General features: G+C 38.0%; 1 protein-coding gene across 3 annotated transcripts in view; it reads right to left on the bottom strand.

Moving 5' to 3' along the window:
• CDK8 (cyclin dependent kinase 8) overlaps positions 1–13,649 on the bottom strand; it is a 118,057-nt gene that overhangs the window by 54,687 nt on the left and 49,721 nt on the right. For all 3 annotated transcript variants that reach the window (XM_060637495.2, XM_060637494.3, XM_060637492.3), the window contains exon 2: positions 8,948–9,023. In XM_060637495.2, the coding sequence (XP_060493478.1) occupies positions 8,948–9,023 (76 nt within the window). The remainder of the gene's footprint in view (positions 1–8,947; positions 9,024–13,649) is intronic.

Below are 13,649 nucleotides of genomic sequence, written 5' to 3' on the forward strand. Positions count from 1 at the left end.
GTGTCTGGCTTATTTCACTTAGCATAATGTCTTGAAGGTCAAGCCACACTGTAGCACTAGCAGCGTCATAATTTCCTTCCTTGCTTAGGGCTGAATACATTCCACGGTGTGTATGTACCACCTTTTGTTTATCCGTTCCTCTGCTGATGTACTTGAGTTGTTTCCATGTTTGGGCTGCTGTCGATAATGCTGCTGTGAACACTGGTATACAGCTACCTGAGTCTCTGCTTTCGATTCTTTGGAAATATACCCAGGAGTGGGACCGGTGGATCGTATGTCTGAGACTTCTGTGGTTCACTTTTGGAGGCAACACCAAACCGGTTTTCACAGCAGCTGTACCATTTCATATTCCCATCGGCAACGCATGAGGGTTCCAATTTCTCCACATCTTCGTCAACACCTATTTTCCTTTTTCTCCCCCCTCTCTAATAACAGCCACATTGTAACAGATATGAAGTAGTATCTCACTGTGGTTTTGATTTGCCTTTTCCCTAACAATGGGTTAGGCATCTTCTTTAAGGTGCTCATTGGTCATTTGTATACCTCCTTTGAAGAAATGTCTATCCAAAGTCTTTTGCCCAATTTTGAATTGTTTTTTTCTTCTCGTTGTTGTGATCCTTTAGCGTAGATATTAATCCCTTATCAGATAAACGATTTACAAATGTTTTCTCCCATTTTGCTAGTTGTCTGTGTTTTGACATCATAAAACAATTGAACTTAAGTGTGTGGTTTGCTATTCTTTAAAAAAAACTAATCACGACATTAGAAAATACATTTATCGATATCAAATAGCAGATGAGAATTAAGATCTGTAATTCTGTGAGATATGGTACCTATTTTCTCAGGCATTTCAAATATATAGTAAAATCGATTAAAATATTTTAGCCTTTAATAAAATAATAAAGAACTTATGCAGACAGAAGCATCTAAGTAGAACACATTTTTATGGGTTTAACCTTTCTCATTTCCTAGAAGGACATTCTTTTATCTAAAATCTTTTATCTCCTTATTTTATTCCCATTTCATAACCAATGTGGCCCTAATAATCCATTAGGATTAAAAGGTTAAAAAGTATTCCTACCTCGTCAAGCAAAAAAAGAAACAACAGCTCCAACAATGACAAGAAAAAATTTCTCATGAAGCCTCATACTACGTATTTATCAGTTACAACTGACTTACACAGTGGCTTCCAAATGTGTTCCAAATACATGACAGCCATGTGAGAAAGTCAAGGTCTTGGAACTTACGACTTCAGTACGTTTTATAAGAACGCTGCTACCAAAACAAGAATTAATATAAATACAATGTTAACAATATATTAGGGACTCTAAAATGAATTCAGCAAAGGAAAGACTATGAATGGACTGTATGTTAAATCACTTACATTAACGATTATTCTCTGGAAAGTGATCATTATTTTATTCAGAAGCAAGATTAAATTCAAGTTATCTATTTCTGCTTTTAGAATATAATTTCAAAGCTATGAGACTTTAGAGAGTACACACAAATCCTCAGAAACCTAAAGGGGCAGTATTTAAGATTAACCATTTCCTAACTAGTAAACAAGGCAAAGAATCTGATAGGGGAAGTCTAGACCTCGGAGTCACCCAGGATAATCCAGCTGGCTGGAGAGCCAGCCCTAGTGCTAAGTTCACCTTAGTTCTGGGTCAAGCGTTTTCTCTATTACCTCACGATTGGAACACACTTCTCAGGCACTATTTCAAATCATTTCTGGAAAGTGGCAGGGTAGAAATTACGACAAACTCCATTAGAAACCTGCATATAAAGCTATTCTTAGGTAACCCCTCAATTTTACTTCCAAGATGAGGCTTAGCTCCTGTACTGGGGAAGTGGGGGAAACAACCAGCAACATACTTTATTAAGTTCTCTAGAGGGCCAAACATGGTGCTAAATAAGCAGAGGACATGCCTTATCTCGCTTAATCATAAATTACTGCATGAAACATTTATATTACTTGTATTTTATAAATGAGAAAATAGTGGTTTGAGGGTATTAAATAATTTGCTCATGGTCATAGTCCTGGGTAGTGGTTACAATCAGGCATTTAAAATGCTTTTAAAACTAATTAATTGACTTTTAAAACACAAAGCCAACACTCTAATACCAATACCTTCCAAGACCTAACACTCTGGGGGGGGGCTATTTCTCATTATACTTCATAAGCACAGATGTCTAAATATATACTAGGGTGTGAAATGCACAGTGACAGGCACAGTGCCTTGCTCACCATTTCACTGCTAGGTTCTAGCACACTGCCTGGGCACCTGGTAGGCACTCATTAGGTATTTGATGATTAATGAATTTGTGAATTAAAAAATATATACAAATGTACAGGCATCATACAAAACACCCTTTGGCTTCTGACCTGTGGACTAAGATCACTGCTTTCATCATAAAACCAGTCTACTTCTTTTAAGAATCTACTTCTTGGGGCGCCTGGGTGGCTCAGTCGGTTTAGCATCCCAACTCTTGATTACGGCTCGGGTCATGATCTCGCAGTTTGTGGGTTAGAGCCCCTCAATGGGCTCTGCACGAGTTCAGAGCCTGCTTGGGATTCTCTCTCTCTTCTCCTCGCTCTCTCTGCCTCTCCCCTAGCTTTCAGAATAAATAAATAAACTTAAAAAAAAATCCACTTCTATTTTTAAAACATCTACCTGATGAGTCAGACAACAAATCTTCGAGAGTAATAATTTAAAAATATATTAACAGTCAGTGCTATCATTATCATAGTAAGTAAGTAACAGTAAGTGTTATGGACTGAACTGTGTTCTCCCTCACATTCATATGTTGAAGCCTTAACTGCCAGTACCTCAGAATGTGACTGTATCAGAACATAAGACCTTTACAGAGGCAATTAAGTTAAAATAAGGTCATTAGGGTGGCCCTAATCCAATCTGAATGGTGACCTTATAAGAAGAGATTAGGTAGGACACACAGAGAGACACCAGGGCAGCTGGTACAGACAGGACCTTCCAAGAGGTCACAAGAGAATAGTCGTCTGCAAAACCAGGAGAAGCCACAGAGGAAACCCAACTCTGCAGACTCTCCCATTTTGGACTTACAAGTTCCACCACGGAGAGAGTCAGTTTCTGTTGCTTAAGCCACCCAGTCCATAGTATTTTGCTATGGCAGCCTTGGTAAACTAACTCAGTAAATAACTACTATTAGTGAGTAAGTAAAACACTCTATGCGGGGTGTTTTTTTAAGGGAGATTTATCAGGGGATGGGTCACTGTGGGATTAGAGATGGAACCGAGTCTCAGTGGGGAATTACATCTAAGTAAATATTTCTATTGAAGTACTTCCAAAAAACCAGGGAGCTGTGCTACATTTAGCAGGGCTAACATTAACCAAATACCTCCTACATGCCAGCCACTGTGGGAGATACACTAGGTCCCGGACATAAAATGTGCTAAGACTTGCTGAGGTTCTCCAGTGGGAGACAAATGCAAGTAAGCAGGCAATCCTAGGCTGCGGCTGCAGTAGTGGTAACCCATTACTGAGAGCAGCTAACATTTACCTGGAGTTTATTGTGTCCAAAGAAGTATGCTAAGCTCCTCACGATAAACCCTATGAGACACTGTTACCATTTTACAGATGAGGAAACAAAAACACAGTTATCTTGCCTTGGGCCCTACAAGCTAGTAAGTGGTCAAGCCAAGTAAAGCACAGGTTTATTTGGCTAGGGCTTTAAGTGCCACAGACAGTGCTTTGACATTGGTACTCTGGCACTGGGAACATTCCAGTTTTCAAAGCTGATGAAAAGAACTTCAGCATTTCATCACCCCGTACAGAGCCCACAGCATGTAGTTACATATTTCTTAACATTTTCTAAGGCTGTTTTTTTTTTTTTTGCCTTTTTGAAGATTTTGAGTTAAAAAAAAATTAAAGAAAAGGTTTGAATAAGCTTAAGCAGTGGTTTCCATCACAAAAATCACCTAAATTCTTCTAATTCTACTGGGAACAAATTCCTGTAATTTCCTGAATACTAATATCACTGCTAAAAATATAAACGTCTTAATATGTCATTCATTACAAACTTAATTCATTCTAATTGTGCCATCTAGTATCACCCTTAATTTGAACTCTTAAAGTACAAACAAATAAAAAATTAATAATATTTGAAGCTGTATCTTGTTAATAAATACCATGTGTAGCTGTGAGAAGATAAGAAAATCTCCAATATTCTCAAAATGACATTGATTTATAATATTAAAACTTCACAATATGGCAAAAATAATAAATTCTGAATTTATGCCATAGGTCTGACGATAGCTATGGGCTGCTTCCATAATTTGGCTATTGTAAATGATACTGGAATAAACACACAGGTGCATGTATACCTTTGAACAAGTGTTTCTGCATTTTAGGGGTAAATACCCAGTTAGTGTGATTACTGGATCCTAGGGTAGTTCTATTTTTTTTTTTATTAAAAGAAACAAACTTTTTTTAATGTTTATTTTTGAGAGGGAGGGAGGGAGGGGCAGAGAGAGAGGGAGACATAGAATCTGAAGCAGCGACCAGCTGCTGAGCTGTGAGCACAGAGCCTGACACGGGGCTTGAGCCCACAAACTGTCAGATCATGATCTGAGCTGAAGTCAGACGCTTAACTGCCTGAGCCACCCAGGCGACCCTAGGGTAGTTCTATTTCTAACTTTCTCAGGAACCTCCATACGGTTTTCCACAGTTGCTACACCAGTTTGCATTCCCACCAATGGTGCAAGAAGATTCCTTTTTTTCCACAGCCTCACCAACACATATTGTTTCTTCTGTTTTTGATTTTAGCCATTCCGGCAGGTATAAGGTGATAGCTCATTGTAGTATTGGTTTGCATTTCCCTGATAATGAGTGATGTTGAGCGTCTTTTTTGTCTATTGGCCATCTGGATGTCTTCTTTGGAGAAATGCCTATTCACGTCATCTGCCTATTTTTTAACTGGGTTATTTGTTTTGAGTGTTCAGTTTTATCAGTTCTTTATATATTTTAGACACTAACCCTTTATTAGATATTTGATTTGCAAATATCTTTCCCATTAAGTGGGTTGCTTTCTAGTTTTGTTGACTGTTTCCTTCGCTGTGCAGAACCTTTTTATTTTGATGTAGTCTCAACAGTTTATTTTCGCTTTTGTATCCCTTACCTCAGGAGGCATATCTAGAAAAGTGTTGCTATGGATGATGTGAGAGAATTGACTGCCTGTGCTCTCTTCAAGGATTTCTATGGTTTCATGTCTTACATTTAGGCCTTTATTCCATTTTGAGTTTATTTTTGTGTACTGTTTAAGAAAGTAGTCCACTTTCATTCTTTTGCATATAGCTGTCCAGTTTCCCCAATACCGTGTGTTGAAGAGATTGTCTTTTTTCCCATTATAAATTCATTTCTCCTTTGTCAAAGATTAACTGACACACTTGTGGGTTCATTTCTGGGTTTTCTATTCTGCTCCACACATGTTTAAAAAATTAAACAATATATTTCTAAATAATCCATCAATAAAAGAAAAGAATCACAAAGAAAATTGAAAATATTCTGTACTAAATGATAATGAAAATACAATGTAACAAAACTTATGGAATGCAAGTAGAATACAGCTTAAAGGGAAATTTACAGTTTTAATTGCTTATTGAAAAGAACCATTTAAAAATCAATGACCGGGGCGCCTGGGTGGCTCAGTCGGTTGGGCGGCCGACTTCGGCTCAGGTCATGATCTCACGGTCTGTGAGTTCAAGCCCCGCGTCGGGCTCTGTGCTGACAGCTCAGAGCCTGGAGCCTGTTTCGGATTCTGTGTCTCCCTCTCTCTGACCCTCCCCCGTTCATGCTCTGTCTCTGTCTCAAAAATAAATTTAAAAAATAAATAAATAAAAAATAAATAAATAAAAATCAATGACCTAAGGTTCCACCTTAAGAAGATAAAAAAGAAATGTAAGCCAAAAGTAGAAGGAAAAAAAATAATAGAGAGTAGAGATCGATAATATAGAGAGAAAATACAAATTACCAACTTCCACTGAAACAGGACATCACTACAGAAGCTACAGATATGAAAAGATACGGGAATAATATGAACAACTTGGTGCTGATAAATCAACAACTTGCGTGAAATAGACAAACTACATAAAAAATACAAAATATCAAATACTAGATGCTATTAAGGATATAATATTAGTTCGTGAATTCTATCAAATATTTATAGAAGAAAAACTACCAATCTTACAGAAACTCAGAATACAGGGGATGAAGAAATGCTGCATAACGTGTTTCACGAGGACAGCATAATCTTGATACCAAAGACAAAGACATTACAGAAAAGATAATTATAGAACAACATCCTTCAAACTCATACAGTTAAAACTCCTTAACAACACACTAGTAAATCAAATCTAGCAATAAACAACCAACCAGGGATTATTTCAAGAATGCAAAATTGGACAAACATTAAAAATCAATGCGGTCTACCAATGAAACAGAATAAAAGAGAACTATAGGGTCATTTCAGTACACGTAGAAAAAAAGCATCTGATAAAATTCAATACCACTTACGAAAAAACTAGAAAGAGCTTCCTAAGTCTGACTGACAGCATCTATAAAAACCTATAGCTGGCATTTTATCTAATAGTGAAACACTGAAAACACTTTCCCCAAGACTGGGAACAAGTCAAAGATGTCCGTCCTCATTACTCTTCAACATTATATGGAAGCCAAGTCAGTGCAATAAGAAAAAAAATACAAAGATGAAAAGAGGTAAAACTACAAAACACTATTGAGAAACTACAAAACACTACAAAACACTATTCAGAAAAATTAAAGAAAATATTAAAAAACAGAAAGTTTATCTTTTGAGTTTCATGGACTGAATGCAATATTATTAAGATATTAGTTTTCCCCGAATTGATCCAAACCATAATCCCAGCATGCATATTTTAGAAATAAAAATGAGCTGATTCAAACATTCATATGATACTGAAAAGGACCTAAAATAGCCCAAACAATCCTGAAACAGAGGACTAAAGCTGGTGGCCTTATACAATCTTACTTCAAATCTTGCTGTAAAGCTAGAGTGACCTCATAATGGCATAAGGGCGGACAAAGAGATCAGTAAGAATGGAACAGAGCCCAGAACAGTTCACACTTACATAGTCATTTAAGTTTTTACAAGGGGAGGGGAGAAGCTCAAACCTTACATCACATGTATACAAACAAAAATGAATTAAACAGAACCCAAACTAAAGCATACAACCAAAACTATACAGCTTTTAGAAGGAAACACAGGAAAATATCTTCACAATCCGTGGGTAAAGATTTCTTCAGTCAGGCACAGAAAACAACGGTCACGAAAAGGAAAAAATAGTAAATTTCATCAAAAATAAAAATTTGTGCTCACTTTAGGTTGAAAAACCATAATCATATACGTTAAAAATAAGTGTTCATATTTCTTTCCGAGCTTAACTTCATTTACAGTTATCAACATACACATGAAGAATGTCTGTTCCTAAAATGAGTTGTTTTCAAAACATTTTGCTGAAGTTTAATAAACACAGAGAAAGAGCACACAAACCCGTTAAGTGCACAGCTCGGTGAGTTCTCACATACTAAACCCACGTAACCAGACCCAGAACAAGAACAAGAAACAGCACATTACTAGAATCCTGAAAGTTCCCTTGTCTCCACTTTCCATCACTCCCTGACCCCTCCAAAGATAATCTCTATCATGACATCTAACATCACTAACCACAGTTCAATGGATTTTAATTCTTTAAAACTAACTAGAATATACAGAACTGTAGATGCTGGAAGAACTGATAGTTAATGTACAGATATCCTTCCTCTAGATTCAAGAGCATTAAAAATCTATCAATTACATGAAAGATAATTTCCAGCATGGCATACCCTCCACCTCACCTCTACTCTTCCCTCGTGGAGGTAATTCTTACATGTCTTCCTGGAACCTTCCTTGATTTTCTCCGTTAGATGTAGATCCTTTTCCCATTCTCCATACAGTTCTACCACTGTGCTTGGTATACCATTATTATAAGATATATGAGTGTCTTTCCTTATCAGCATGTAAATACTCAAGGCCAGGGACCCTGACTGTTCTGTTTCTTTACTTTTACCTACTCTAGTTCCTGTCAACATGACATACAACAAATGAATGAAAACCCAGTGGTATAAATCTACTAAATGAGTAAAATTATCTAAGTTAATATATCTAGCTCACAATAGCCTATTATCTGTGGATAGATACAAGGGCTAAAAGCAACAAGATTATAATATATATTCTATAATATTCTGATTACAGCCAGAAAAGATAAATTTGGACCCACAGTGCCACAATAGTAAAAACTGAAGTAAATCTCATGAAAGTAAAACTCAGTTTAAATCTGTGAATAATTATTTAATAGTGCATTAAGATGAATATTTTCCTCTGGGATTAAAATGAGATTCTAATGCCATATGGAAAGCTAAGTTTCCAAAAGAAAACAGCGCATATTTTTAACATATTCAAATGAACAGATACAATAAAAATCAAGTAACACAATCTCATTTTAAGTTCATGTAATGACATCAATCTCATTAAAATAGAAATACTAGTTTTAATGAACATATAGGTTCCTACAAACTTACTTTTATTGCACACAATGAAATAATAACTGGACCCTTAATATTTAGTGACATTTATCAGAAAAATATATATTTATATAAACAACTAAGACTGACGTACTCCCAAATAAATGAATTTATGCAGACATTTTTGCTAGAACTACATGCCACCTTTAGTTCTCTTAGGAAAGAAATAGATTTTTCTACAAATGGTCAATATGAAAAATATTTACCAACTTTCAATTAATGTGTATATGTGACAAATACAATTCAGAGACCACATAGTTGACATTCATGAGTCAAATGATAATAATGATTATAAAAAGAGCTTCACTTACTGCTATTTCTCTACATGCCGACATAGAGATCCCAGTTCCTTCTATTTGTTTTAAAGCATAGTCCTTATCATCTTTCCTGCAAAAACAAAGTGATTTTAATATACAGACAAAACTAAATTTATGTGCATTTTTAGTAATATAAAATATAAATAAATATAAGCCACATATTTGATACACAGACCACTTTTCACATGTGTTAAATAGTATCATATAGGAAGAAGTTTTTAGATAATCTAGTTCAATCCCATTATTTGATGAGGAAAGTTACATTCAAAGTAATAAAAAGACTTGTCCAAGCCTCCATGGTTTGGGGAAGACAAAGATTCAGAAATGGAGCTCCAGACTTTCAGCAATGATACGTATAGATTTCCTTTTATACACACGTGTGCGTGTGTACTGTACCCTCAACACACACACACACACACACACACACACACACACACACATAACCTTGCTTCCTAAAACCCATTCAGATATCGGTGGGTCAAAAAAAAATTAAGAAATGAATGCATCAGTAAAGTACAAGATGGTTATAATTTCAAACATGTTATAGTCCTCCTATCTCCCAAATACCTTTGAAGAGATTCACTCAACATGTGTTTACTAAGCACTTACTATGTATTCAGAACTGTGCTCGGTATGGGGGTTACAGCAGAGTTCCTTCTTCTATGGAGCTTTCCGTGTCTGCTGGCCTAGACAGATAAGTAACTAACATACCGCAGTACAATCTAAGCGCTATGATAGGGCAAGCGCAAACCGCAGAGGTTACTCAACGGTTACTCTGGGGGAGGACCTAAGCAAGGACTTCTCAGAAGAAACACCATTCAACTGGGGCCTAAGTGGCAATTTTCACACTGTTGTGACTCAGGACCCCTTTACCCTCTTGGATATCACTGAGGACCTGTGAGGTTTTGCTCGTCATATCTATCAGTATTTACCCTCTTCGATTTTAAAAATGGGAACTTTTAAAAACAGAATACACAGCACCTATCCGTTAGCCAGCAGAGCGATGATGTCACGTTATGACACCTTTGGGAAAAAAACCCACTGTACACTCACGAGACAGTGAGAAAGGAAATACCACTGACCCTTGAACAATATGGGTTTGAGGTGCACGGGTCCACTTATATGCAGATTTTTTTCAACAAATACAATACAGTACTGTAAATATATTTTCTCTTCTCGTTTCAGTAACATTTTCTTTTTTCAAGCTTTCTTTATTGTTAAGAACACAGGAAATAACATATGTAACATAAAAAACATGTGTTTAATTTGCTGTTTATGTGATCTTATGGCTTAAGTAGTCAAGTTCTTAGGGAACTAAAAGTTATATGTGCATTGTAGACCGTGGTGACCGCGCAGGCTGTCGGCGCCCCCAACCCCCACGTACTCAAGGGTCAACTGTGACATCACAGCACTAGTAGGAAAATCGTGTTGACCTTCGGATTCTCTGAAAGGATTCTGGGGGTAACGAGCGGTTCCCAGACCGGAGTTTGAGAACTGCTGATGTGGGGGTATGTGTATTTGTGTACGTGTACGCGGCTTGAGTTAAGACGGCAACACAGCGTGAAGATGCACGAGGCGAGACAAAAGCATTTGAGGAGAACAGACATCGTAAACAACGGGGGATGAGGCTCAGGACATCAATCAGGAACCAGAACATAAGTCTTTTTACTCCAAGAATAACAGGAAGCCCTCCGTTAAAGATCTCTTTCATAAGAGACATCAATCCTATTTTATTGGGAAAACGTATCTTTGGCTGCCTTCTGAATGCTTTGGGAGAGCAAATAAGAACAGGAGGCAGAGAAGCCACTGAAAAGTAAACAGCGTTAAAGTACTTCAGCTGAGAGACGGCGGCGGTGGCTGCACAACGGTGGTTTCCATACAGAGGACACGGACCGGAGTGCCTCGGCGAGGCAGGACCAGTAGCACTTGGTGACAGGACACTGGTCAGAAGGAAGGAGGAGGAGCCAAAGATAATGACTTGTGCCGAGGCAGCAGGTTACCAGCAACATCACCGACTGAAATAAGAAACGGGAGGAAAAGGACCGAGGGCAGAAGAAGCCAGCTCCGTTTCGTGTAGGTCGAGTGTGCGGTACATCCGAGATACCAGAGTGAGGATGGCAAGCTGAGTCAACAAGTCTAAAGCTCGAGAGAAAGCTGAAGACACGCGTTTACTATAATTAGGACACACGGTAATCAAAGCCATGGGAGTCAAGTGACGCCAGAGAGGTCAAAAAAAAAAAAAAAAAAAGTTTCAAAAAGGGTAGAATAGGAAATAGTAGCAAAAGCTGCGGAGGAGACTAGCGAGGTGAAGAAGCGTTCGCTGAACTTAGCAACGATGAAGTCACCAGAGAGCAGACCGGGCGACAACAGTTGAGGTGATGTAATGGCAGAGTCCGCAGTGCAGCAGCTGGCGACGAATGGGGCACAAGCAAACTAAGATGACAAACGGAGACATCTGAGAGGGAGAAAGCACACCGGTAGCTGGACTGATGCGCAAGCTTACAGAGTTACTATTATTTTAAGAGGGAAGAGAACTGAATAGGTTAAGTACGGCCAGGAAGAATCCAGAGCGAAGGAGCTGCTGACGGAAGAGGGAGAGGCAGGTAAAAGTTAAGAGAGCAAAGACGAAAATGCTGAGGAGAAATTAAACAAGGCTAGAAGGAGAAACACTTTCAGGGAGAGTTCTCACCCGATGGCTTCGAATCTTCCTGATGTTGGAAATTAGGTCATATACTAAAAGTAAGAGGAGGGCACCTAGGCGGCTCAGTCAGTGAAGCGTCCCGACTCCGGACTTCGGCTTAGATCATGATCTCACGGTTCCTGAGTTCAAGCCCCGCATCTGGCTCCATGCTCCCAGCACGGAGACTACCTAGGATTCTCTCTCCCTCTCTCTCTCCCCCTCCCCCACTCCCTCTCCAAATAAATAAACCTAAAAAATAAAAGCACGGGCAAAGGTGGTAGAGTTCAAGATTTGAAAGGATGAAAGGAGGTTTGGTTGAATAAAATCTATTCATTTAAGTACATTTACTACTTTATTATCTCAAATTATTAAAACATACGTAGCTTTATCTTCGTGATTGCAATATATTTACACCAAATCCTTAGCTGTGGGGGAAAAAAAAAATCCCAATTCCAACATTATTTTTCTGAAAAAAAGATCTGTCTTATGACAATCGGCTTTATAACATACTTTCTAGTAAAGCCCCACGGGCACTCATTATTTTAAAAATACATTAAGTGTACCTACACTCAATGTTCACTATGTCTGAATGATGTGTGAAAGAATTAAAAACATGAAGTTGAAGAGGGGGATGCAAAAATAAAATGACGTCAGGACTAGAATACGTCTGCTAGACACTTTCACATACACGGTACTGGTTTAACCAGATGGTTAACCCAGGAGTGAGTACAAGGGATTGTTATAGGTACTATTTGAGGATAGCATCCTAGATCTGGGCACTCTAAGGAGAAAGAGAGTGGTGGGAAAGAAAATAAATTAAACCCAAGACTTACCCATTCACCTCCTTAACAACAGCCCTGAATTTCTCTCGTATGTAAATGGCCAAGCTGCCATATGCAAATGTCTTCTCAATGAACTGAAAAATTCTAATCTGCAAACAGTTCTCTCCCCCATCCCAAGTAATTATATGTGTTATATTTTATAAAGGTAAGTGATGAGCAAGAAAGGTGAAATGGGAGAATAGAAAAACTTTAGATGTTTGATAATCAAAAAGGCAACCTCCTCTTGAAAATCATTGAATTACTGTCATAACAGCACTTTGTGGTTTACAGAGCACATTTATTTATATATCCATCCACACAGTCACTTTTTAGTAAAAAGGCACATTGGAGAGGAAAAGGATTTGTTCCCCAGTTTCAGTCATGATCCGGTTAAAGTAGTCAGCCTGCATAAATAAATAACTGCAATATAGTGTTTTAAGTGCTATAAATAGAAGGGACCAACTACAACTTGAAGGGTTGAAGCAAGATGAAAGAAAGCTTCAGAAAGAGGCTACCTAAGCAGAGATTTTCAAGATTTCAGAAGTTGGTGAGGAAAGGAGGGAGGGGCTGTGGAGAGAAATCAGTAGCAAGAGCAGACGTTCCAGAAAGTGGGAACGATACGTACAAAAATACAGAAGATGGGGAAGGTGTGACATGCTCAGAGAATAGCAGAGAGTAGCAGCAGCAGTTTAACATCATGAAACATGCTCACAGTCCTGAGGATGGATGAGATTTTAGAAACAGGCAGAGGGAAGATGGGAGGGGGTCAGCTGTGTCATCTGTGTCCAAAGAGGGGTACACAGAGTATATGCGCTTCACTTCAGGGAGAGTAAAAAAACGTAAGTATGACAAAATACTACATTAAAAATAATAAAGCTGAGGGAAAGTGTGTTACATGAGGAAGCCGAAAGAAGAGAATGGAACCATGACGAAAGAGTAAAGCCAGTAATAGAAAATGGCCGTAAAGGAGCGGGTAAAAAAAATGAGCAGTGTTTTGGTACAAAAGAGTAATGAACACACATATGAAATTTCACTTCCTTCCTAAAACCCTACTAAAAAATGGCAAAGAAATTTTTTAAAAATATTAACTCACATGGATGAGAAATGGAGAGGAGGCAGCATAAAACTTTGGAAACTAGAAAGTAAGTGGACAAACACTAACTGATGAATAAGACCCAAGAGATGCATCCAGCAA

The sequence above is a fragment of the Panthera onca genome, chromosome A1 (assembly GCF_046562875.1).
Source record: "Panthera onca isolate mPanOnc1 chromosome A1, mPanOnc1 haplotype 2, whole genome shotgun sequence".
NCBI classification, from domain to species: Eukaryota; Metazoa; Chordata; class Mammalia; order Carnivora; family Felidae; genus Panthera; species Panthera onca.